This window comes from Podarcis muralis, chromosome 8 (genome assembly GCF_964188315.1).
Source record: "Podarcis muralis chromosome 8, rPodMur119.hap1.1, whole genome shotgun sequence".
Classification (NCBI taxonomy): domain Eukaryota; kingdom Metazoa; phylum Chordata; class Lepidosauria; order Squamata; family Lacertidae; genus Podarcis; species Podarcis muralis.
In genome coordinates, this window is record NC_135662.1 from 52938192 (window position 1) to 52966141 (window position 27950).

At 40.2% G+C, this 27950-nt stretch overlaps 1 protein-coding gene across 3 annotated transcripts; it reads left to right on the plus strand.

Annotated features, from left to right (window-relative positions):
• Window positions 1-472: 472 nt before the first annotated feature.
• SOCS6 (suppressor of cytokine signaling 6) lies at window positions 473-27950 on the plus strand. 3 transcript variants are annotated; one of them, XM_028737448.2, is made up of 2 exons: window positions 473-758; window positions 19738-27950. In XM_028737448.2, exon 2 carries the CDS (start codon window positions 19861-19863, stop codon window positions 21466-21468), a length of 1608 nt encoding a protein of 535 aa, XP_028593281.1. In that variant the 5' UTR covers window positions 473-758; window positions 19738-19860; the 3' UTR covers window positions 21469-27950. The 3 variants fall into 3 exon arrangements, with proteins under 3 accessions (XP_028593281.1, XP_028593280.1, XP_077789320.1); XM_028737447.2 differs by lacking the exon at window positions 473-758 and adding an exon at window positions 988-1258; XM_077933194.1 differs by lacking the exon at window positions 473-758 and adding an exon at window positions 5379-5489.

Below are 27950 nucleotides of genomic sequence, written 5' to 3' on the forward strand. Positions count from 1 at the left end.
GTTGTGTGTGTGATCAGGCACGTAATTTTACCCACCACAAGAACCTTGGGAACTGTAGTTTGTGAAGAGCGTTGGGAATTTTAGCTCTCTGGGTGGTAAACCAGAATTTCCAACATCCCCCGTGGGAAAATAATATGCTTTAAAGTTATGGCACATAAGAAGTTTTAGTATTGGAAGCTTCCCAGAATGGCTGGGGCAACCCAGATGGGTGGGGTACAAATAATAATTTAGCAGCAGCATCCCTCAGTAAGATCCCTTCCCAGGACACTTGCTACAACAAAACAAAAGCCAGTCAAATCTTCAGCCAAGGGAAAAAAGTTGCAACGGCAGACAGCTCCCCGCAAGTTCGGTGCCCAAAACTCTCTGGTCCCCAGCTCCACGTGTCTGCTCCCCGACTTCCTGCAAGCGTTCCCTACCCGCGGCCGCCTGGCTACCTACGGGCATTTTGTAGTCTTCCCAACCCAGGCAAAAGCGCCGGTCCCTTCGGCCGGGCCACCTTTCCCTGCCCTCCCTGACTCGCCGTGCCGTCGCTTCGGCAGAAGTCCCAAGGCCAGTTAACTTCCGAGAGAGAGAGAGAGAGAGAGAGACCTGGCGACCCTCAGCACATTTCGGGGTCTCCCCTAGGCTGGGCGCAAAGTGCGCGCCTCTCCGCCCGCTGCCCGGCCGGAGGATGGGGCGCGAGCTGCTACCCCGACGGGAGAAAAGGCAGGCCGGGCAAGTTGGAAGAAAAGCCTTTTGTGCCCCAGGTGAAGAGCCGGGTAAGTAAAGTGAGGAGGAAACTGCTGCGTGAAGTGAGCCTGGCGCCGGGAGAGAACAAACAAAAGGGGGACGAATGTCCGCGGGGAGCAAGAAGGGAAGGCGAGTTATGCACGGGGAGGGGGCGTCCGTGGACAGCGAATAGGCGGCCGAGAGGGAGAGCGCCGGCTTGGGCTCTGTACCCCTCAGCGGGGCGGGGGGGGGGCTGCTACTGCGGGCGCGCGCGCGGAGCTTCCTTGCATGCGGGCTGGCGGCGGCCTCGCTGCCCCCCTAGCGCCCCTGCGAAGACGGGGGGTGAAGGAGGAGGAAGGAGGAGAGGAGGCGGAGGAAACTGCAACGCCAGGAGGAGGAGGAAGCGGCGGCGGAGGCGACCGACGAGAAGGGAGCCTGGCGGAGGCGGAGCCGGCGCTCGAGCCCGGCCGGCCTGCACTCCGCGCAGCACGGCCGCCGCCGCCGCCGCTATCGGCAGCAGCAGCAGCACCAACAGCAGCAGCCTCTCCCGGTGAGTAAACATGGCCTGCCCCCCCCCTCCTCCCGTGTATGCTTCGCAAGGGGACTCGAGGCCTCGGTGGAGATTGGGCAGCCAGGCCCGGAGTTGCGAGGGGAGCTGCGGCCTCCGCGGAGCAGTGGCCTGGCGCGGCCCCGCCGGCTCGCCCTGCCCAGCCCCGCGCTCGCCTTTTGTTCCGGCTGGCGCGGCCGGGGCCTGGGGAGAGAGAGGGACGGGGCGAGGGGGTGCGCCGCGGCCTGCAGTGGGGCCGGGAGGTGGGGAGGCAGCAGCGTGGGAGCCTCGCGCAGGGCACCCTCCTCCTCCTCCTCCCACCTCCGCCTCGGCCGGGTGTTGTCATACGGAAACCTCCTAGGAAATGCCCGAAGAACGGGGCGGCGTTTGCTCCAGGGCCGCAAGGAGCGTGGGCATCCTGTTCCATTCCCCGATCCTAAACAACTAGCAGCTCTGTACCCGGATCACTTGCCTTTCTGTACTTCAGCTAAGAGACCCCGGTCGTAAACTTTTTTTTTAAACAGCGTTACGCCCCTAAGCGGTGTTTTTGTTTGTTTGTTTAGTCTTTGCAAACCAGGATCCTAAATTCCTCCCCCTCCACGCACACTGCCCAGCTTCAGACGATTTTGGGCTTTCTCCCGTGTAGTTTTTAGACTTTCCTTTCAGCTGCAGAGAGCAACAACAAGCTGGGAGAAAGGGGGGGGGGGAGACTGAGATTGACAGTGGGGAGACCTTAAGAGCTCTCCCGTATATAAGCTATGAGACCCATACCGGCCCCCTTTTCTTCTTTCTGTCATCAGAAACAGTGAAGTTTGCCGAGAATTGTTTCTGTTTTGAAGTAGGCCTCCGAGTTTCGCAACCAAACCGAGTGCAATGATTTTCTCTCTCTGATGTAGCCACTCATTAAAAGAGCACATCATTGCATCCTCCACCTCCATCTTGAAAAGTGTCTCTGGCTTTTTGAGTACTAGACAGTAGCTGTCATAGGGGTCCCAAAGTGTAAAAGATTCAAAGCAGTTACGAACTTCAGTTTATATAGGAGTATGCAAGCTTTCCAGTTACACAGAGCTGTTTGGACAGTAGTAAAAATGTTATTATTATTTAAGCATTTTTGAAAACAACGGCGACATACTTTCAACTTTTGCTAAACTTATTTTATCGTATGGTTTGCTTTCCTGTCAGTTCTAGTAATATATGTCATGCATCAAGGTGCACAGAATGACAAAGTTCTGATAAAGGAGAAACGGACCATTAATCAAAATGGGACAAATTCAGCTGAAGTCAAGGACACTTGCTTCCAAGTCAAGTGTTTAGGATTGGTACCTTTGATTCCAGATAGAGTACTAGCCAATAAAGATTAATCTCTGTATTCTGAAAAATTACTATAATCTCCTCACCATGTTGACACAAATAAAATATGAATCCAACTTGAATTTCAATAAAATAATGACTTTTATTTGAAAATGTGATCTTATTGAATTGAGATCTTATGTAAAGTAACCACCGTGAGATCTTGGGATGAAAGGTGGCGTATAAATCTAACAAATAAAATAAAAAAGAAAATTTGTAAAAAAAGAAAAAGAAAACAAAAGAGGACAATTCTGTATAAGCGAATAGTCCTTAGTTGGTCTACAATTTAAACAAAGGTCAGTGATAGTTTTGTTCTTCACCCTACCTCTCCTTTCTCAGCACCATGGCCTAATTTATCAGGAGGGTGGAGTAAATCTGTTTAAGATTCTGTGCTTTTACTATGTGCTTTGAAGGAGTTTTGGGATATGGATCTCTTGACACAGACTCTGATTATTCTGAGCTTTGATCCCTTTAGCAGAGAAGCAGCCTACAAAGAACTCTTCGTACATAAAATCTGATTTTGTTCTTGGTGCTGTAGCAGCATAAGCCCAGACCAATGCTAATAAAGCAGCATTCTATCCTGTTTCTACAGTGAGAAAAGCAGATGGGGAGGAAGCCTTTGTTGCAAGATGACCTGTCTGTTTGCCTTCCTTGTGCTGTTTAAATTGAGGTGCATATGTAATATAGCACTGGAGCGAAAAGCTGTACAGCCTAAAACTGAACATTAATCACACAAATAAAGGCTCAATAAAAGGTGGAACAATTTCACACATGGGGAAGGTATCATGTACGTGAGTGTTCACAAGATTTCCCTACCCCACTTCTTTAAAATGCTACGTTAAATGCTTCTGCTGCTGTGGTACAGTGTTGAGGGCTCAGTCTCTTTATACAAAAGAAACAAGCAAACCTCAAAACAAATCAAGGGAATTTGTCACTTGCAACCAGTGGTAGCATGGGTGCCAATGATGTTTGCACAAGCGCACAGTCTATAGGACACTCCAGGAAGTAATGAATGAGTAAATTGGAGAGAAATTTTTTCTGGTGATAAAATATAGCAGTTTTGTTATTTTGCAAAAAATGTGTATCTAGTGTATGATTATTGCATAAAGTTGCAATTATATTAAACATTCTTGAGCTTCTCTATATACAGCTATACTGATTGAAAGAGAACCTTTATTTCACTACATATATTTACAGTGGTACCTCGGGTTACATACGTTTCAAGTTACATATGCTTCAGGTTACAGACTCCGCTAACCCAGAAATATTACCTCGGGTTAAGAACTTTGCTTCAGGATGAGAACAGAAATTGTGCTCCAGCTGCGTGGCAGCTGCAGGAGGCCCCATTAGCTAAAGTGGTGCTTCAGGTTAAGAACAGTTTCAGGTTAAGTACGGACCTCCGGAACAAATTAAGTACTTAACCTGAGGTACCACTGTACAAACATTGCATTCCCTTCCTCCCTCAGAGTTACTGCATGTAGTAAAAAAGGAATGTTATCCTATATGTAATTTCTCATGCTCTGTCATGGTCGAGTCTGCCATATGAATTGCTTTTTCTTTATATAATCAACCTTCATAATTTTCTTCCCTAAAATTTTCCTGTTGAATCTTGCAGTTCAGTAACATAGGACACTTGTTGACTTCTTCCAATTGCAAATATAGAGATAGAAAGCACCCAACATATTGGCAAACCTAATCAAACTTCAAAGAGTAAAGGTACTCAGATATACCAAATACCTTTTTTTGGAAAAGCTAAAGTTTTATGCTTTTGTAGCTTGAGATAATTGGAAGGATCTGATTGCATATATATTGATTACAAAGTCCATATTAGGGCAATAGTTTTTGAAGCTCACCAAAATGCCATAAATTTGTGTGCAAGCTTTTGATTTCTGGAGAACTATTCATCAAGCTAGATGTTAAAACTGCAAGGGGTGAAAGGGACAGGAGGGGCTGCTGGTGTTAGTTAAGCGATCCATGTCTACATCTGGCAAGTTTTAAGGCGGAGCATGAGAGGAACTAGCAGACATTCAAATGATTTGCATTCAGGTTTCATGTTGCACTGTGGCCGCCTGAGAAGAAAATGCATGCATAACGACCAAGACACCATCTCTGAAATATAACAACCAGCTGTAATTCAGTTCTTCTTCCATTCTTTGGTGAAACATACAGGTTCTTTTGGTTATGGGGATGATGAATAAGGAGAAAAGAGGTAATTTTTATATAAACAGAGGGAGATATCAATTTTAGGTGTGCTAGATAATAAAAGTACATAGAATCCAAATTGGTTATTTTTATCCATCATGCACCTTCAGATAATAAAGTCCCAGCTTTAGGTGGCGTTTGCTCTCCTTGTGGTTAGGAATCCTGCTTTTGTAAATTTAAATTAGGTATTTCTCAAGTTTATTGAGTTAGTATGCTTTGATTGTGTTCTCGAAGCTACCAGCATGAGTTTGACCAAATTGTGGGAGGCAGTGGAAGACAGGAGTGCCTGGCGTGCTCTGGTCCATGGAGCCATGAAGAGTTGGACACGACTAAATGACTAAATAACAACAAATGCTTTGATTAAATTCTTTCAGTTAAATATGAGACTGCCTATTGGTAAATTTGGACTTAGGAATTCTATCTTCCCCATTTCCATTCAGGAAACCAGAAAATTCAGGATTCAGTGTACAGTGGACCCTCCGGATGTGAACTTAATTCATTCCAGGGGTCCATCCGCAACCTGAAAAGTCCGTATCCGGAGGTGCCGCTTCTGCGCGCACACACACACCATGATAGAGTGCTTCTGTTTATGCACACGCTGCGAAACCCAGAAGTATACACTTCCAGGTTTGCCGCATTCACAACCCGAAGTTTACGTATTCGGAAGGATACGTAAGTAGAGGTACGACTGTATAGTATTAAAATTTTTGAGTCTGATCATATGTATGTCTTACTGACTTTAGTCAGATGTATCAGTTACGTGAGCACAGGATTGCCTCTTTGGTTGTAATCTGTAAAAGTGTGGCATAACAGAACAGTTATGTGCACACTAACCTGCGAGTAATGTACACTGAATACAGTGGGACTTAAATCTGAGGATGTATGCTACTTAATTGCACTCTAAAGAAGTAATGTTGTGTAAGCAAAACTTCTGTCAGAATACAGAAATTAAATAACCAGCATTGTATGGCTTCTGATGGCACTTCAGGAAAATTCTGTGTCTGGAGGAAGCGTTTGTAGATGGATTTGGTTTGTTCTCTACACACTTCAATTGAAGTACATAATGCATAACATGTGTAATTGCATCAAGTTATAAAGATACATGACATTAGCCACATTTTTCTTTAATGTAAGTCACTTCAGGTGACAAGTTATGTGTGCCTCTTTTTAGCAAAGCATAATGACGCTATCAGAAGAAGTCTCATTGAGATCTTGCAATGGAATATTCATTAACTGTGTTTAAATAAGGCAGCAATGTCATTGACAAAATGTATGCCTCTGATCTTCCAACAGGTAAATGTTATGATGTTGGGCATGTTTTATTTCTTTCAGGTATTAAGAGGAACATTCTAGTTAAAACATTTGATGGATAAAAAGTTGTATGATAACAGATACAGGCTATTTTAAGCCTATAGAGCCCTGTTCAGCAAATACATTACACAGTGGCCATACTTTTGAATTGAGCAAGCATAGGAGAGCCAGCCCACCAACAGTAGATACACCTGCTGATTTGCTCCTGCATAAACTGTGACATAAGCAAAAATTCCTTAATTCCTCTTTCTCTAGTGAACAGTAAAAGTGGCTTTGGTAGAGCTTCTGTTACTTTTAATGAGAGGTCATCAAAGAATCCTTTGCCATCATGTTAGAAGGAGCAGCTGAGGTGTACTATGAGGGGAGGTTTCTACCAAAATCATAGCTACCCTGGTAAAATGAAGCTAACAAGTCCTGTGACAGAGGGCCGGTTCGTACATGTATGTATATCAATTGATTCTTGATTGTATAATAACTTAATAGGTAAAGGTAAAAGGTAAAGGACCCCTGGACAGTTAAGTCCAGTCAGAGGTGACTATGGGGTTGCAGCGCTCATCTGGCTTTCAGGCCGAGGGACCTGGTGTTTGTCCACAGACAGCTTTCCAGGTCATGTGGCCAGCATGACTAAACCACTTCTGGTGCAACAGAACACTGTGACCGGAAGCCAGAGCACACAGAAATATCATTTACCTTCCCGCTGCAGCGGTACCTATTTATCTACTTGCACTGGCGTCTCTACCAAATTTTGAGGTGATATGAAAGTTTTATCTCTGGTGCTTGATATATGATGACACATTAGTCACCAGATGCTGAATTATCTGGTAACTAACATACATGTGTGAACTGGCCTGCCTCAGCTTTGTGGGAGAAAAAAGTATGCTATACTTTTGTTGCTTTGATTCTCCAATCAGTAGAAGCTGTAAGAATCAAGAAATAGCAGGAAATATTCCTCTCTAAATTTGTGCTTTTACATTTCTGTTGCTCTAATGGGTTAGAGAATTCAAAAATAATACATAGGTATTATTGCTGCAGAAATCATTGAATTTTTTTTTTTTTACCTCATAAAATGCAAATGTGTTTACATTTACTGGGAGAAAAAACATTTTGCTTAATCTCAGTGTTCTGGAAAATTTATAGCAAGTTTTTAAATATTCCATTTTGGCAAGGTGCCTGAGTCTGCAGCTCTAGGTTTTCTTAGACTCATCTCAATCCAGTGTTAGGCCCAGTTTTGGGACCAAGACAGCTTTGGTCTCCTTGGTGATTTATACTGGGAACTGTACAGGATAAATGCATTTTGTTAGTTCCGTTGGACATTTTGGCATGCCATCAAGCATAGTATTCTGAGCTGGATATCTGGGAAGGGTCTTGGTGGCATGGTGTTACGGTGGTTCCAGTTCTTCCTGGAGCACCAGTTTTAGAAGGTAGTGGGAGATCTGTTTGATGCCACAGCCTATGGTGCCCTTTCGAGTTTTAGCTTGTTCCCATGCTATTTGACATCTGGGACAGATGAGCAAAAGTTTGGTGTCATCCAATATGTGGATGGCACAACCAACTGTTCTCCTTTCCCTCTCATTTTAAGGAAACTGTTTAAGTCCTGAATTGTTACCTGGAGGCAGCAATGGATTGAATAAGGGCAAATGTATTGAATCTTAATCCAGGCAGAGATGCTTATGGTCAGTCGTATTGATCCAGGAATTGGGATTCAACTGTGGTTGGCACACCTATTGAAAACTCAGGTCATAACTTGGGAGTTCTTATGGATACCCTGGATGCTAAGTTCTCATCTGTGGCCAGAAGTGCCTTTGTCCAGCTGAGATGATGCATCAATGTCTGTTGCTGTGGAATTCGGATCTGGCCATGGTGACCCATTCCATAATTGCATCACATCTGAATTACTGCAATGCACTCTCCATAGGACTTTCTTTGAAGAGTGCTCAGAAACAACTAGTTCAGAATGCAGTAGCTTGGTCATCAATAAAGGCTGTAAAGAGGGTGTTCCTAACTCCCTTCCTGAAACAGCTATAGCTAGCTTCCTATCATGCTGGGCATATCATCTTGCTGATGATAATTTTTAAAGCTACAGCGTTTGAAACTCACCAGGTTCATTTTGCACCTGGCTATCAGCCACTTGTAAAGATGCCTGGGCACCAGGATGACATCGCCACCATCTGGAGGTGCATGCCTGGGGATCCTTGGATCTTGACTGTTTTCACACATCCTGTAGAATTCTATATGTATCTGTACAATCAGAATTAATTTCAGGAACTAAAAAGTCATACTGCAAAATATGACTTTCGAGCCATCTGGCCCAAAAATGGCAACTAGGCATTCCATTTTGGCAATAGTAACTCAGGTTTAAGGAGCCATTTGGCGCCTAGCTTATGTATCAGAGTTTCTAACACTGAGATGTTTTAAATAAAACTAATTTGCCTTCCCAAATAGTTGATTAATTTGAATCAACTTTAGAATTCAGCCCCAGGTCCCAGGCACTTTGTTTATCAAAAGACCTCCTTCAACATTCCCACTCATGCCTTCAGGAACCTACAAATGCAAATAGGCGCATTTTGTTGTTGTTGTTTAGTCGTTTAGTCGTGTCTGACTCTTCGTGTCTGACTCTTCGTGACCCCACGGACCAGAGCACGCCAGGCACTTCTGTCTTCCACTGCCTCCCACAGTTTGGTCAGACTCATGCTGGTAGCTTCGAGAACACTGTCCAACCATCTCGTCCTCTGTCCTCCCCTTCTCCTTGTGCCCTCAATCTTTCCCAGCATCAGGGTCTTTTCCAGGGAGTCTTCTCTTCTCATGAGGTGGCCAAAGTATTGGAGCCTCAGCTTCACGATCTGTCCTTCCAGTGAGCACTCAGGGCTGATTTCCTTAAGAATGGAGAGGTTTGATCTTCTTGCAGTCCATGGGACTCTCAAGAGTCTCCTCCAACATCATAATTCAAAAGCATCAATTCTTTAGTGACCAGCCTTCTTAATGGTCCAGCTCTCATTTCCATATATCACTACTGGGAAAACCATAGCTTTAACTATATGGACCTTTGTTGGCAAGGTGATGACTCTGCTTTTTAAGATGCTATCTAGGTTTGTCATTGCTTTTCTCCCAAGAAGCAGGCGTCTTTTAATTTCGTGACAGCTGTCACCATCTGCAGTGATCATGGAGTCCAAGAAAGTAAAATCTCTCACTGCCTCCATTTCTTCCCCTTCTCAGTGAAACATCTTCAGATCAACATACATAGGACAAAGCTGTGTATTTATTAGAGCACATTTACTAAATGCGGTGCACTTGTTTCTTTGCACACATTTGCCTCCCGTTTTGTGTCCATCATTGCGGCAGCTAGAGGAGTAAAAGTCTGACATTTGGTAGTAGACTTCGTTGTCCGTATTGAACTGACCACATGATCCCACCATTTAACAGCCACAAGTTCAGTTAGGAACATGTCAGTACAATCTGATTCCCTCCACTCCCGTCAGTTTCATTACTATACGGCTGTTCTAGCTAGGACAGAGGAATTGTAGTCCAAAACATTGGTAGGGCACCAGGGTGGTCAAGGCTGGTCAATTTCTCAATTTATTGAGAAAGTACGTATGAAATAGCCTCCCTTTTTAGAACTAAAACCTTCCTTTATATCTACTTGAGATTTCTTTACACATGCTATTTATCCATTAATATACTTCATTATTTTGTTCCAGTCAAGTTTATTGTATATTGTAGAGTAGATAGCTATGAAATGTGTTCAGTGGGGCTTACTGCTTATCAAGTGCTTAGAATTATAGCTATAGGTAAATGAAGGTCAGAAAACTATAAGAAATGACCTCACAATTGGGAGCATTAGTGTAGTGTATTCCCAGTGACTCATCTCAATCAGAAGGTGTTTTCCCCCCTGCATCCATCACAGCCCCACATACAGACAGCCTTAAGGTTATACAGGTATTAAATATTCAGAACAGGGGCTTTATAGTAAATACGTCTGATTCAGATGGTTGAAGAGACAAAGTTTGATGCTGCAAATTGATTTGGTATAGGATCCAATTATACAGCATCCCAATGAAATTGATCGTGCATGCAGAGTCACAGGGAATTTTTGGCTTGTGTTAGTTGGCTGTAGAATGAAATCTTTTGGCCAAATCTGCCATCTATCTCAGCTGTAATGTCACTCTTACAGATCTTTGCAAGCATTTATAGTAGCAAAACTTCTCTCAGACATTACAAAATCAAAAGGGAATTTCTTTTTTTAATATCTGCTAGCTGAAGACAGCAAAATATAAAAATGTGACATTGAAACCTTTGTCTGTTCTCATTTGGAGGGTGATTAACTATTCATGCAATTGTGCTGACATCGTGTTCTCATCTCTTGCATTGTTCTCCCCCTTTTTTAAAAAAGACAAAAAGTTGCAAGATTTTATTTATATAGATCTCACACACTGTCGGCTCCTTCCGTGCTGCATAACTCAGGAGCTTAAGAGTAGCATGCTCTTTACTCTGGAGAAATTTGCTTTGCAAGGATCTGTATTTGGTATGATTCAAAACTTGCTTAAGAGTTACTATTTAGAGTTGGAGCAATGGACCAGGCAGTTGCTAACATGCACTTCTTTATTTATGTTAACTATTCTGTAGGACTTTGGGTTCAGCCCTTGATAGCATGAGCATAAATGTGCTATTTTCATATTTATTTATTTTACAAATTTATAAACTGCTTCAAAGCTATGTACAGCAAGATAAAAATAATTACACAAATATAAATTATTAAAACCTTATTGACAAACTCTGACTATAATAAAACCGTTCCTACAGCCTATATTTCATAAATGACTGCGTCATGCCATAGGGAAAGCCTTCTTAAAATCATATTCAGTAGGCATCTAAACATCACAATGCCGGATGCCTGTTTAATTTCAGATGGTAATTGTTTGCAGACGGCTGCAGCTGCAGCATTAAATTCCCGTTTCTAATACAAACTAAGCTCATGTCTGGGGCATGTGAAAATCTCATTTGTGCCCCATCTGAAGAGCACAGTTTCCAGCCAGGGATGTATGGGGTTGAGGCATTCTCTTAGGTAACTTGGTCCCAAATATGTAATTATTTATAAAGTAGACAGATTTAATGTAGGATTATAAGCATGTTTATTCCACTGAGTTCAGTAGGACTTGGTCCTGAATAATTGGAAATGACTACTTTCCCTATGTGAACCTACTTGGACCCTAAGATCAACATCAAAGTCCTTTTCTCTGAGCTTCCTCTGAGAGCTGTTTGGAGTTTGGCAATAAGAGAATGGGCCTTCTCTCTGGTAGCCCCGCAGTTGTGGCATGCCCTCTCCAGGGAGTTTCCTGGTACTGAAATATGCCTGCATTGGAAGGGGTTGGACTAGATGACTTGTGGTCCCTTCCAGTTCTACATTTTTATGATTGTATACTGATTTATTGCACTACTTCCAGTAGGCTACCCAGTCCAATTCAGTGTTTTAACATTGGTCTATAAAGCCCAAAACAACCTGGGACCTATATATTTGACAGAATATTTTTTCCCCTAAAATCTGACAGACACCCAAGCTAAGATCTGTTGGAAGGTCACTTTTATGGTCCTGACACAAGATAGGGTGTTCTCATTGGCAGTACCTCCTTTGTATTGAATCCCCTCTTTAAGGTAGCTGTGTTTAGATGACAGGTCAAATACATTCTTCCAGGCCTTTCGAACTTGATTCTCCTTGGAGTTGAGGCTTGGTGTTGCTGCCTTTATAATGGAAGTTTGATTTTGTTTTGTTTTATATAACCCTTCATATCATATGTAAGTTCTTATCTAGAAAAGCAAAGGGCTTAAAAAGGTGAAAGAAGTAAATCCAAATAAATGGATAGAATACAGTCATGCCTTGCGAGTCAAAGGTTTTGCCTCCCGAACACCGCAACCCGGAAGTGAGTGTTCCAGTTTGTAAATGTTCTTTGGAACCCAAACGCCGTGACAGGGCTTCTGCGGCTTCCGATTGGCTGCAGGAGCTTCCTGCAGCCAATCAGAAGTCGCACTTTGGTTTCCGAACGTTTTGGAAATCAAACAGACTTCTGGATTGGATTCTGTTCAACTTCCGAGGTACGACTGTACAAATAAATTACGAATTCTCAGTTATCTACACTAAAGATTTTGAGGAGCAATTTTGAATCCTGCTTTGGGGGCATGTCCAGATAAGCAACATTTGTTAGGATGTGTGCTTGGAACAGTTACTGCAGTTTGCATCTCATACAGTGAGTTTCCTATAGGACTGTACATCAGCAAACAAGTCTATCATGGCAGAGGTGCTTGCCTCTTCCAACAGTGTTTCCTAATTTTTGACAATAGGCTTCACACTGCCAAGCACCACAATCACTTTCAGTAATAGTTGTAAACATATTCATGACTAAAACTGTTTATGTATGAGGAAATACCTTCAGATAGTCGACTGACAAAATATAACTATTAGTAATATTAAGTTAATATCGAATCCCCGCAACGGGGTGAGCTCCTGTCTTTCGGTCCCAGCTCCTGCCCACCTAGCAGTTCTAAAGCACCCTTAAAGTGCAAGTAGATAAATAGGTACCGCTTTATAGCGGGAAGGTAAACAGCATTCCGTGTGCTGCGCTGGTGCAGGCTCGCCAGAGCAGCGATGTCACACTGGCCACGTGACCCGGAAGTGTCTGTGGACGGCGCCGGTTCCTGGCCTCAAGAGTGAGATGAGCGCACAACCCTAGAGTCTGACAAGACTGGCCCGTACGGGCAGGGGTACCTTTAATATTAAGTTATATCAACAGAAGCAATAATTCATTTTTTATAGATATATACTACATGGAAATTGATGCAAATATACACAGAAATATATTCACTATTGTTTGAGGGTGTCAGTGGAGCCTGTTTCCTTGCTGCATACGTTTCTGACACAGGATTTTTAATTTCCACATCCAAAGCGTGTCAGATCAAGAACATTATTTGATATAATTGAATGGAAAAGTAATATTTATAAGCCCGTTTTTATAAACAGTTCAGAAGTATTTGCAGATTAGTGGCAGTGTAGTATAAGAGCAATTTTGATGTTATGGTACATCATTTTGATTTTAAATGTATTCACTTCGCATATATTGTAGTTGTAATATGATTGATAATACCAGTGTTATGACTTAGTTTACCTGTTGCTAAGCACTAATTATTACATAAGCATCACTTATAACAGTTGGGTTATCTTGATGTTGTAATGTTGTAAGGATTGGAATCTTCTGTACTGTTCTTCAGATTTTACTTTGCAGACCTTGGAAGGAAACTGCTGTAGTGGTAACAATGTGAACATCACATTGTAGCTATTTAACATAGATGGACCAACTTCTTTTTTTATTCATCAAAAGCACAGTGGTACCTCGGGTTAAGTACTTAATTCGTTCCGGAGGTCCATTCTTAACCTGAAACTGTTCTTAACCTGAAGCACCACTTTTGCTAATGCCGTGCAGCCAGAGCACAATTTCTGTTCTCATCCTGAAGCAAAGTTCTTAACCCGAGGTACTATTTCTGGGTTAGCGGAGTCTAACCTGAAGTGTATGTAACCCGAGGTACCACTGTATTCTGTGCCTTTAAAAGCTTCCCGAACAGGGAATAATATAATGCTTACACCTGCTGAACTTTTGCAGAATTTGCTACAACTTGCTAAAATGTATTACCAGTTCTAGATTATTGCACTTGAGTTTCTTATCCTTTGTTCATTTTATATTGATGCCATTGAAATTGTGTTCTCTAAACACCAGTGTGCCCTTGAAAATAACTTCTCAAAAAGTAAATTGCATACCTTATGAGAACCATTTAATGATTGCAAAACAGATGTGTCATTGTTTACATACGACATGCACAACAGACCACCTCATCTGATACTATCCCACTAGCAGTTTGAAAGTGGGTTAGAAGCCTATAGTTAAAACACAAATAACAGGCTTTGATGCCAGGTAGGAAATTTTGTAGCACCCATGTATATCACTTTTTCTGATCTGAAATCATGGAAGATTTCCATGTATTTGTTCCCAATGTGTGAACCTACAGAATACCCAGTAGTATCATATCTATTGAAAAGGGCTCAAAATAGTTTTTAAAAGTAGAAAATGTGTTGGTATCAAAAAATGAGAAAAGTTTTAAAAGCAACTGGGTATGTGGTAATGTCAGAATGTGGAAAGCTGGCAACAGTGTACGGCGGTGATAGAACATGGAAGTTACAATTCATGTTTAGTATCTTTTTTTAAAAAAGAGGATACTATATAAAAATGGAGATGTACCTTTTAACAAGTTGTCTATTTACCTTTACCCTTATATTTTGTTAAGCTGGTAAAACTTGACTTTCCACCATTTGCTGGAATTTGTTCTGTTTTGGCATTTACCTTTTAAAACCTGACACTCTGTCAAAGACTATTAAGTTAAAATAGGACTTTTCCATAATTAGGTGAAGAAAGCATGGTGCTTTACTGGTACAAGTGTCCTTACTGCTTCTGTATACGTTTCAAAACTATAACCCGAATTAGATGTTACAGACAAGGTCAAATGCAAATTTGGACATGTACCGTACCCGAGGCTGCAGAGAAGCAATTGCGGGAAAGCTTTAGAGCATGAACCTGGTGGGCCTTTGAAGCCTGTATTTTTGAGACACTGGACTTACATTTGGCTTTTTAAGAAGGCGCTGTATACCTTAAGAGCTTCTACAACCTTCACTCTAGCACGAGAATAAATATATTCTGCTGTCATTTTGTGTACAAGCTGTTCGACTCTTTAATGATACAAAAATGTTTCATACATGAGAGGCTTTGTTGTGTTTCTGTCACACTTGTGCCAATTTGCAAAAGTGAATATTGCAGCAGGTTTTATAAAAGGTTGTAAGAGTTATTAGCTGTGCTGACAGCACTTTTGTTGATAGGCAGATTTTCTAATTCAACCTTCATGTTTCTGAAGTTTGATGTGTCTGAATGTATCAGTATGTTAAATAAGGCATGGAGATGTTTGAAGGCGGAACGGGAAGTTTTCAGATCTTAAGAGAAGAGATGGAAAAGCATTGATCCCCCTCCCTCAATATTTTACAGTCACTTCTGATTTCTTCCTTCTTAGCGTCTCATGATTTAATTACTTTTAAATTAAAGTATTTAGGATATAAATTGTATGTTATTTGTAAATCACAATAGGGCAATCCAGATCAAGCCTTTATTTTTCCTTTGAGTTCAGGGAAATCCAGAAGATGGCTAAAGAATATCCAACCTTAAAGGGCATCAGATAATTTCTGTTCTAAAAGTAAAACAAAAAGATTCAACTCAGATAATGAAAGAGTAGGAAAAAGCACTATGGTAGTTATGCCACTTCTGCAGCAGGCCTGAATGACTTGCACCCTGGGCACCCCCCATTTTCAGGAGAGGAGGTTCCATGCAAAAGGAAGAGGAACTGAGAATATGCTGGCCGATAACTGGTTTTCAACATCATGATATATCACCAGCTAAATATCACAATATCTTGATATATTATGATCTATATCTGCTGTTGTGGTGGGCCTTGGCGGACCTTGTTGTGACGGGCCCTTTCCATTCCATGATGGCGGAGGGTGTGCAAAGGGTCCCTCTCTACCTCCCCGTAGCATCGCCGTGCTTCCCTGCAGCAGCAGAGGGCCTTGACGGAGCTCCCTGTGGCAGTGGAGGGCTTTAAAATTTAAGGTAGTAGATTTAATAAAAAATATTAAATAAACTTCCTTCTGCTTCCACACTAAGAGATCTACTGTATTTTTCCATGTATAAGTCTAGGTTTGTTCCCTAAAAATAATGTCAAAAATTAGGGGGCATCTTATACATGGATACATCGTCTCCATTTTCTTAAATCTGAGTGTGTCCCCCCCCCCAAATAGGGGGTGTCTTATACATAGGGGTGTCTTATAAACAGAAAAATACAGTAAGAGAAATCTATGCATGCATAAGCCCCACTGAGTTCAACTAAATTTCTACTTTCCTGGGAGTAAACCTCATTGAATTCAGTAGGGCTTGCTTGTGAGTAGACACACATTTGCTTTGCACTGCTTACCAAAAAACACTTTCCCCATCATTCTCACATAGTACCCAACCTCCCATTTCAGCATAAATCTTCCCCCCATTCCCCCCCACACACCGAAGGCCCCCCCTCAAAGCCCTCATTCTACCAATCTCTCCCTTTTTATCAAAGGGAGGGCAAGCAAGTAAAAAGATAGTTTCCTTTATGCAATAAAAAAACCCTTTTTGATAGGGAGGAAAGCTGTTTAGGGGGAACCAACAACATAAACACCACCATAAAATAAAACAAAAATAAAACAAACTCTTCCCCCTCTTTTTTTCATTGGTGGGGGAAGAAAGAATTGCTTTCCAGTTCTTTGCTTGCATTCTTTGTTTACTGTCTAGCCGTGGAGGGTAGGGGGTGTTCCTCTGCATAATTAGCTGAGCCCTAAGTGAAAAGATACTGGTGAGGCATATTGCCTTGTTGAAACACTTTATCACAATGCTATTTCAACACAGGTATTCAACGATATGGTGATTTATTGGGCAGCCCTATTTACATGTAGGCAAAATGGTTGTGACAAGAGTAGTTCTTGGCTTGGAGAAGAAATTTGTTATGACCTGCAAATAAGGTTTCTGAGTATGAACAGTGACACATCTGCAATGACCTGCTACAATGATGGGAGTCCCAGATTAGCTCTACTGATGTGCCAGCCTTGCTACTGCTTTGCCGTTCTCCATAGGAAAGCTGGAGTGTTAAGTCTCTGCTTCATAATTCCTTATTCAGCAACCAGTTGTGTTTTGACATTACATTTAAATTCACAGACCACTGGCAAATCACATTAATGACTGTTAATCTGCCTCAAGAGGCTGATCCACCATAGACATGAGAACTTACGTGTATATTATACAGCATTTTCAATATTAAAACAGAGATAAAGCATAACACAAAAAGTTCTAAAAAGCCTGAGCCAAATACAAAGGGCTGACTCATTGCTGCTGTAATATTGAACCATGGTTTAGCATTACATCTGAACTGGGTGTACTTGCTTATAATGAAGTCTGATAATGATACAAAGCATAAAATTTAGGAATGCTGCTAAAACTTCCTTGAAATTTGTAATTGTTGCAAATTTCCTCAGAATTATTGTAAAGAAGATAAACAGGAAGCAATGATGAATTTCACTGTAGGGAATTATTCCAGTTGATCAGTATTACTTAATAATTAGAGAGTTGTTTTCAGTTGAACTCTGTTATCTTCTAGGCTTATTTTTATTTGTTTACCTGTAGAAGGTCAGTGGGACCTTAACATTCTCAAGGTTAAATACAAAGTCAGTGGCTGACTGTTGCAAGGCCAGAGACAAATCCAATTAAAATAAGTGAGAGTCTTCTCAGTGAAATCAGTAGCTTTAGGTCAGAGCTGTAATTGATTAAATGACGTTTATCTTTGCGCAGACAATCTGGTACTTTGCAGCATACACAAGGTTATTCTGCCGCACACTAATTGTGAGAATGTCCTAATCCAGAATACTTGCTCTTGAATCCTTTTAGAGCCATTAAGGAAGTAAGATAAGTGTTGTGTAATTATTCCATATGAAGTAGTTTGCGGATCACACTATAAGTGCTGTAGAAATCAATTTAGTCATAGTTTCTGAAACTTTTACATTAAATAAATTGGCTGCCTGGAGATAAAGACTAATATCCCAAAACAGCAGTAGATCTCCCCCCCCCCCCAAATATTTAAATCTCAAATACAGTGTAAGATGTAGAAGATCTGACAAGACAATTTGGAGTCTGTTACACTTTTTCAGCTCCTATGATTGCTCCACAAGTACTGGAAATTTACTTAGGCTGCAATCGAAAGCACACTTTTTAGTGAGTATTCCCTCTTGAAAAGACTTTTACTTTCTTATGAATAAAGTTTTCTAGGGTTTCACTGATAGTATGTTGCAGTAAGAAATGTTGATGTGTCAGATATTTTATTTAGAATTTAATGTTTCTAATTTCAAATGCTTTAAAGCAAAACATGAAAATTGGTATAATAAACAGTAAAAGCTACTTTATCAGTACAACTAAAAAATAAAATAAAAGCTATACTGAAGAAATGTAAGAATAAAATGGTAGTTTGAAGGACTATTAATGCAAAGGCTAAATTAACCACAGTGTTGGTGTGATTTTGTAAAGGTTCAACAAAAACTGAACGTTATTAGAAATTACAAATTAAAACGAAATGTTTAGATATAAAGTTTTCTTTTATAAAGGGCATTGGTTTTACTTTTCTAGAATATCAGATGTGCAGTCTTTCCACTAATAAAAACTTGCTCAGTGGGAAGCTATTATTGTGTACTTTCCAGAATAGTGCTATTAGATACTTGTCAAATGGGTATCTAAGCAATAAATGTGTTAATCTGGTATCAAAGGTCGTTGTTTAGAGTTCTAGTCTTGCTGGAAAATCTGGAAGCTGAACATTAAAGCTGCATGCAAAAATGCTGTCCTAAGTGTATAGTTAAGATATTTCAGACAAAAATACATAAGAAGAAATCCTAGAATGTTGTCTATTCATCATGCATAATCCTTCCTTTAATGACTCTGAAAAATTAATACTTACTCTTAGTGGAACAGTTAATAAGAAAATTGAACTACGTTCAAAAACTACATGTTTACAGCTACCCTACCCCTTGTCCTTGGAAACTTTATAAGAAGCTGCTGCAGGAGAGGGATTGCGAAAAACATCATGGGAGGAGTGTTTCTTGCGCTAAGGTGAAACTGGTGTGCATAATGTGCATTTTTAGCTCATACAGACTTTATTTTGGGTTTCTTTCTAGACTTTGGGAGCTGAGTTCATGCTGAATTCACATAACAGTTACCAATATCAGAGGCACAGGTAGCAAATCATAACATATGCAGGAAGGAGATTCCTAGCACAAGGTGAATCGTATTGCACTAAATGTGGGCTGGCCAATTGCCAGTAAAATAGTAACTCATGATGGGAGATATATTCTTCCTGTTCTGCAGTTGAATAACTTCTATTGAGTTCTTAAGGAGAAAGTAAGAGATTGCAATTAGTGAATTCATTAAGGCTCACAAAAGGCAGGAGTAGAAGCCAGGCTTTCCTTATATCGGTGCTGCCATTGATTATATAGAAGTGTACAGCTAATGTTGACTCAGTGTTAAAAGAGGAAAGAAAGCTCTTCAGTCATCAGTAATGTGTCATTGTATATTGCATGATCCATTCATGGAAACCTGATATCTACATTTTCTTCTTTCTTTACTCACCCCTTGCGGGAAGTGTTTATAAAACTGGACATTCTCAGAGTATGCACCTTCTACAGAAAAGGAGAGTCATGAAAGATACTCAGTTTCTTTCAAAATGTGAACAGAAGGGGTCTGTTGTAATTTTAATCCAAAGCTTAAGCCTCAAAAGACTGATCAGCCAACAAATCAAAGATGAATACAATAAAAAATATATAATATAGTTTGCAAATAAAAATGGCATATGATAGTATGTTGATATTTCTTTAAGCTTATACTTTGGTTATGTAGATCTCTTTACCATTGCTGTAGTGTAAATAATGTGTCTTTCCAAATACATAAAATAATCTTTATTTCTCCTCTTCCCCACAGGAAATGGGACTTCAAAGTTAAATGAGACTGGATAACGCACATCAATGAAGAAGCTCCTGCATTACATGCTTTAGGGGCAGAACTTCAGAAGAGCCAATCTGCCAGATTTGCTGTACTTTCATAATGAAGAAAATTAGTCTCAAAACCATTCGTAAGTCTTTTAATTTAAATAAGAGCAAAGATGAAAGTGACTTCGTTGTAGTTGCACAGCCATCGTTAAATGATTTTGGAAAAGATGACTCCTTGTTTGGTAGCTGCTATGGTAAAGATTTGCCGAGTTGTGACATCAACAGTGAAGATGAGAAAGGTGGAAAAAACAGATCGAAGAGTGAAAGCTTAATGGGTACGTTAAAAAGGCGGCTTTCAGCAAAACAAAAGCAGAAAGGCGGCAAAGGTAGCACGCCATCTGTTAGCTCTGCTGATGACGACACCTTCTCTTCTTCTTCTGCTCCAATAACCTTCAAAGATGTGAGAGCTCAGAGACCTCTTAGATCTACATCCCTCCGAAATCACCATTATAGCCCAACTCCGTGGCCGCTTCGTCCAACAAACTCAGAAGAAACATGTATAAAAATGGAAGTGAAAGTAAAGGCCTTGGTCCACTCCTCAAATCCAAGCCCTGCACTGAATGGTGTTCGCAAAGATTTCCATGACTTGCAGTCCGACAGTGTGTTCCAGGAACAAAACAATGCATTGAAAAGTACAGAATCTCAGAATGGAGATTTGCATCTCCATATTGATGAACATGTGCCTGTAGTTATTGGACTTATGCCTCAGGACTACATTCAGTATACTGTGCCTTTAGATGAGGGAATGTATCCTTTGGAAGGATCACGTAGTTACTGTTTGGATAGTTCCTCACCCATGGAGGTTTCGACGGTTTCTTCTCAAATGGGTGGCAGTGCATTTCACGAAGAAGAGGGTCCAGTGAGTCAAGATGTAGTAGTTACCCCAGATATCTTTGTTGACCAGGCAGTGAGTGGTTTATTAATTGGTACCACAGGAGTCATGTTGCAAAGCTCTAGAGTCAATCACAGTGATGTTCCTCCGCTCTCTCCGTTGCTACCTCCAATACAGAGTAATCAAATCCAAAGGAACTTTAATGGCCTAAACGCCACAGATGTCCATGTGGCTGAAAGTATGCGTTGCCATTTGAATTTTGATCCCAACTCTGCACCTGGAGTTGGAAGAGTTTATGATTCTGTACAAAACAGTGGCCCTATGGTTGTGACCAGCCTCACAGAAGAACTGAAAAAACTTGCAAAGCAAGGGTGGTACTGGGGCCCAATTACACGATGGGAAGCCGAAGGAAAATTGGCCAATGTTCCTGATGGCTCGTTTCTTGTGCGAGATAGCTCTGATGACCGCTATCTTTTAAGTTTGAGTTTCCGTTCCCATGGGAAAACTCTTCATACAAGAATTGAGCATTCAAATGGCAGATTTAGCTTTTATGAACAACCAGATGTGGAGGGACATACGTCTATAGTTGATCTCATTGAACACTCCATCAGGGACTCTGAAAATGGAGCATTTTGCTATTCAAGGTCTCGATTGCCTGGATCTACAACTTACCCAGTCAGACTGACCAATCCGGTATCTCGTTTTATGCAGGTGCGCTCGTTGCAGTATCTGTGTCGCTTTGTTATACGCCAGTATACCAGAATAGATCTGATTCAGAAACTGCCTTTGCCAAACAAAATGAAGGATTATTTACAAGAAAAGCACTACTGAAGGCTTATGGGAACCTTGCATCTTGCACTTTGGGAACAACAACAAAATAAAATAAAGAAGAGAGATTGAAATACCGTTTACAAACTTTAATTGCTATCAGTCTTTTGCTGCCATAATTTCATTTTGTGCATAAAGAAGGGTAATTCATTTTTATTTGTTTAATGGGTGGTCTGGGTTTTATGTTTTAAAATAATGATCTCAGCATATTTTTTTTAGGAGAGTGAATAGCTATCTTTCATTCAGTGTGCAAAATAATCACAATGTGAATGATAAAAGTTTTCCTAAAACTCCCCATCTCCTTTGCTGCTAATCCACTGTGATTTTTATGCATTTGAAGCACATTTCATGTGTTTTCGACCATAAGTAAAAGTTGACACTTGATGGGATATGTTTTGTCTTTTTCAAACAGCCTGGTTTTGTTTTGTTTTGAATTTTAAAAAAGGGGAAAAATTGTGCCAGTATACAGAATTTAGATGTATGCTGAGAAAGATTTCCCAGTATCCTAATTAAAAACATAAAGTTAACTGTAGGCTGGAGGGAATGTGTGACGCAACAGTTATGCAACATATGTTTTGAAAGCCTCCTTTCTCCTAAACTAGTTTCAAAGATTGTATATATTGTTTTGTGCTTTTTTTTGTTAATTCTTAACCATTTTTTTAAGTTTTAAAAACAGCCTTTCAAAACAGACTTGGGGGGAAAATATTGCTAGTATTCTGTATTTAGACAAAAGTTAATGTAAATCAGAGGCCATTTTTAAAAACTATTTGATATCCCTGTAAAACTGATTTTGACTAAGCTATGGTAGCACATGGTCGGATAACTGAAATCTATCCTTTTTCGGATAATTTCAACATAGTGGGTTCTTTGCCGGTAGGAATTAAAAAGTTATTATTTGACCAGAAGATCTAAACATTACCCCATATTTCCTGCAAAACTGAGACATCATCTAGCCAAAGTTAAGCCAATTCAAATTTAATTAATTTCATAGATGAGTTATGCACATGCTTAAATTTCTCCCATAGAAATTGATGGGATTAGCAAGTACTTAACTTTGCTAGATAATGCCCTTAAATGTTTTTTTATTTGCTTAGCATACATTTTCCATCATTATATTCATTTCAATATGTAAGATGGGAAGAGAATAAATCAAAATTATCCCCAAAGTTTCATTTTTAAAAAACCTTGCATGTTTTGAAATTAAGACTGAATTGATTACATTACGGCGTAATCCCTATAGGAAATATTCCAGTGCATTACCAGACTCATTTCTGCTTAGTCTTATTCAAAACAAGGAAAAGCAGTTCCATTTAATATGCGAGATATGGGAAAATCCTGCACTAGGTTTTCCAGAGGAAGATAGATTTACATAGTTTACACAATGGATCCAATCCAAAAGTTGGTTCTGTAGAAACCAGCCGGAGAAGTTGCTGCTGGACCTAAATGTAACTAACTAACTTTGGATTGGGGCCATTAAGATTTGTACTCATGGGACTGCTTCTACCAAGCATTATATGGTGGAAAGGAAGTATTCCTGTTTGCATTAAGGAAAGATCTAGTTAATCAAAATGTTCGCAAGCAGGAAACTGAACTCTGAAATTTCTGGAGAAAAAAAAAGTAGTATTTTGGAGGCTAGTTTGTAGGTTACAAAATTTATTTTGTGCCATTTTCATATGTCTTGTTTAAGTTTTATGTTTTTCCTCCTATCCTCTGAAAGATATGGCCATTAGTAATTTTCTTTTTCATCTTCCCATCTCAAAAATTTGAATACGTTTCTGTTTAGTGAAAAAATATTAAAGGGTGATAAAGTTTTGAAAAATCTTCATTTCTGGATAATTCTCTATTGCTTGTTCTACCTAGCCTTTTTTGTGCTCTGAATGAGTTTATAATATTAAAGTACAGTGTTGCTGCAAGGTGCTGCAATGGTGCCACATCCTGGGTTGCCTGAATCGATATGCTAAACTTCTATTTTTTTAAAAAAATATTTTTAGATCATAGTGTTTAAAAAGAATATCAGAGGCAAAGCATGACTTTTGCTGTGGGAGTGAGAGGTGGAAGTGTCTCTCTTGCCCAGTTAAAATAGGTTCTGAGGTGTGGGGAGTATTTAGAGAGATGTATTCTTAAATTCCTGAGCAAAGTATTCATGTGTGTCACTTACTGGCTTTGCCATCCTGATATTTATGCAAAATCTTCATTTGGTTTTCTGATTTTTACCCCCAAAGCAAGACTACAAATTTTATACACAAAAGGCACAATAATATATACTATGGTACAGTGTTTTGAGTCTGAGGAAGAAAGAAGTAATTCATTTTATACAATAGGAAGCATACTTGTTAGCTTAATACCCTTGTCATTTGGGGGGTGGGTGCGGGGTATTTCCCCTTCAAATGCAAAAATAAAATAAAAATCTGTGTGGTTGGAGTAAAAACGTTTCCTGGAACAATAATCTGTATTATGGCAAAGGTCAAAAGTAAACATTATCCTGGTGTCTAAACTCTAAAAAATGATGTTACGAGTTATGATGGTATTACAGTTCCATATGAGTTGTATATTTAGATCTCTAATGTTCCAGTCATATTGCTGTTCTGAGACAGCATGAACGTGCATGCTGCATTCCTTCTCATACTCTCTTCAGTTCATTTGTATTGAAAACAGGTTTTCAGAGGTGGTTCTTGCAATGCTGACCGATTAGCTTTTCACTGCTTTCCTCTTTGCTCTTGTAGCACAGTTCTACAGGAGCAGCTGCTTTCTTCCACTGTGCAGTTTAGTGGACTTGGGGAAGACATTGTGTCCCGATAAATGGCAACCTATAGTCATATACTCCATAAAAGTATTAAATTGTTAGATCTGCCTTTGCCCTTCCCGTTGCTAGGCCTTCATCTTCTAGCAAGCCAACCTCTCATCAGCTAGAGCAGCAACCCCAATGCATACACTTTCCCTCAAACACATCTGGGCTAAGCAAGCGGTCCAGCTGGAAAAACTGCCCAGTAGAAGCAGCTATTTTATCTTTTGCTGCTGACAGCTACCTAGGAAATGCCTGAGCGTGGATGAGCAGACATAATTGCAGCATTGATGCTGGCATTTTGTTTCTGCTCTGAATGGTCCTGAAGCAAGTGACCAAGCTTGTTCAGGAGGTGGGGAAACATTTAAAGTGTAATCCAACACCATCTGCCCTGGAGGATCTTCTGGCCCAAAACTGCTTAGGACAATAAGACAGACAGAATGAGTGGCTTCTGCTCTATGTAATTGCTCCTTGAGGTGAGTTGCACCCATGTATTACATAAAGGAATGAGTACATTTCAACTGAATGATTCCATTGAAAACACTTTTTGAATTGCCTTTATTGCTCTGTTCTTTGTACTTCATAGGATGGACATATCTCATTGCCACAAAGATCTATGTGTTATATTCAGTCACATTTTTGTGCGTTTTAACTGGTTGCCTAAATGGCCTGCTCATATGTTCAGTGTAATAACAGAGCTTATGCAAGACTTCATAACAACCTCCAACAAACATAGTCTGCTAGAAAGCAGAAGCCCCTGTTCACAGTTGCTGTTGAGTTTCTCCCATGTGACATTGCTCATGCCAATATATTACTCCTGCAAGCTGTTAATCTGAGTCATGTTTAAATTGCATTTAACGCATAGTGCATTCTTAGATTGGTAACACTTAGATTTTATAACACTGAAGGAAAGGGACACTCTATAAAGTTTTGGGAGAACTAAATCAGTCAAGCTGCTCAGCATTTGTGTTAACCTGGTGAGGTAATTTCCTAAAGTTTTCTTACTATTCTATAAACAAACGGCATAGATTACATATCAACGTTTTTCTGCTGTTGAAACATCAGCAGAAATAATAAACAACTTCTGGGAGGGTTGGTGGAATACTTACGCTTGGTTATGATGAAAAACACTATTGCCTCTGCCCTAGCATAGCTTGGTTAATAACTGCAGTTTAAACATGCTAATACTATAAGCAGAAAAGGCTATTGCAGATTGGCAGGAAAAATAGTGGTGTAAAATTAGACCGATAACAAGTTCATGATAAAAAAATAAGACAAAGAACTAATTAATTTGTATGGAGAAAGCAAATTAAGTCCGTAACATAGGAAGTTTGTCCACACTGACTGGTAGGGACTCTCGAGGGTTTCAGGCAGGGGTCCCTCCAACCCTGGGGATGCCAGGGATTGAACTCCTGCAGGCAGGGCTCCACCACGGAGCTCTGGCATTTCCTGGTGGGAGTGCATCACTTTAAAACAAAACTACTGATTGCATTTTTCTGAGGGCAATAGTTGTATTTTATTAGTGTCCTTCCACCAGATAGGTTTTGAGAAAGCAAATGTGAACTGAGCTTACAATAAGTAGAATGTGGTGTAAGAAACAAAGGGAACAATCTAGTTTGACGGACCTCCACATATAGACAATAGGATCCAAAAGCCCAAGACCCCAACAGGTCAGTATGTGGTGCCTCTGGCAGTCTGGCACCTCCATCCTTCGTGTTGGTTGCAGTCCCTAACCCTCTGTAGCCAGTGTATCCAATTGCTTGCTGCTCCCTCCTTTCTCAGATGTGGACTGGAAAGCCTGAGACCCTTAGAAACTCCCTCTCTGGCATGTTCCCAATGGGCTGCGAGCACACAAAAGCTGAAGCAGACAGCTGTGCACCTGTGCTGCTGTTCTTCAGAGGGATGGGCTAGACTTCTTTAAACTAGTTTACCCCCTTGCAGAACTATGGTTTCAATAATAAAGGGATTTTTTTTGTTTCAAAGATTGGATTACAAGCCTTTAATAGATTTATTCTGTTGTTACAGCAAAAGCACCTGACAGTGCTGCTGAGATGTGCCTGCCTTGTTTCTTTGCTGCCTTTAATAGGCTATGAAATAACATCTGCACATTGGATATTTTCAAACCGGGTGTACTCAAGACTAGAGAGAGATAGCTTACATGCACAATACAGTGTAACGGTGATTCTGGGATACCAGTCCACGGGAAATAGACATATTTTCCTTTCTTCACTTGTGAGGATACTCCAGTACTGTAAATCTGGCTTGCAATCATAGCAACAAAGTCTCCCTGAATTTTTGCCTTCTTTAAGGCCTTCCCCTTACACTTTTTGTTTTACGTCTTCATTAAGCAGACACACAGGCAACAAACATTCTTAACAGGCCCACTGTTCAAGTGCAGTTACATGACCTGCTAATTTTTGTCAGACGCTTCGTACGTTTAGATCTTCTAAAAGTAACACCCTACATCTGCAGAAGATGTTTACTCAAACCCAGCTTTCTCCTGTGGTGAATATGACATTTTTGAATTAGGTGGTAGCGCAGCTCTGAGCCCATTCCACAGCCTCAGTAGGAGCAGCAAAAAGGAAGTTGGGGCAGCTCTTTCAAAACTCTTCCAGATTGTGCTGCTGGGGGGGGGGGGCAGGGAGAAGGAGGAAAGGTCGGATCAGGGTCTGTGAGGGTCAGAGCATTTTTTTATAGTGGTGTAGAGAAGGAAGACCCTAGCAAAATTGATAATTCATATGAAGCTTGAAGTATTTCCCCTAACAATGTTTGAGTATGTTGCATATTTTCTAACTTGAGGCAAGTGATTCTTGGAGAGGGAGGAAATTCAACCAGAACTTTACTTACCCCCCCCCCTGTAATTCTGTCCATTATGTTCTGGTCCCAGGAGATCAAGTCCTGCAAACCCAGGAAAGTCTTTGTTTTCAAAATCCCCAGGTTATCTTTAATATTCATGTCAAGGTGCTTATCTCCATATGAACTCTTACTGCTGAACTTTGCAGAACATGCAGTTTTTTCGTACAAATTCATTTCTTAAATGTGTAAATATTGGAACTGTTAAGTGAAACCAAAATACCAGCAATATATTGACTGTGAATTCCAGTAAGGAAGGGTCTTCAGCTATATAACTTTCAAATTTTAAGCTAAAATATGGTCACATCAGCAATTGCTAATATTGTATCTTTGAATACTACAAAAATATATATGAAAGACATGCTCTTTGACAAAGATGGGATAGACCTTAAAATGACAAAATACTGTAGAGTTTGATGTATTTGGAGAATAGTCCAAACTCTTTATGCCAATAATGGGATGGGGCAGAAATTCTTATAGAATTTTGTACTACTACATATTGGGTTAAATAATTTTTATAGTGGTGATGGAGTGCCATGAAATTAATACTTAAAATCCAGATTGCTGTAGTTTACACTTTTCTGTATGTTTCCAACTGAGTGTGCATTATTTGTATTAAGCACACAACAGAATGAATTATCCAAAGTCCATTGATTTTAAATGTGTTTTGGTTTGTTAAAAAGATTATAGTAATTTCTTGCACATTTTTTGAAAAATTGTATAAGGATTTATGTATCTGCTTCTAGATACGGTGTGTAAATAAAAAAAAAACATTCACAAAAAATAATCTGTGGTGTATATTTTAGTAAAATGAAGATACTCATCCAGTAAAGTAAATATCTGAAAACTC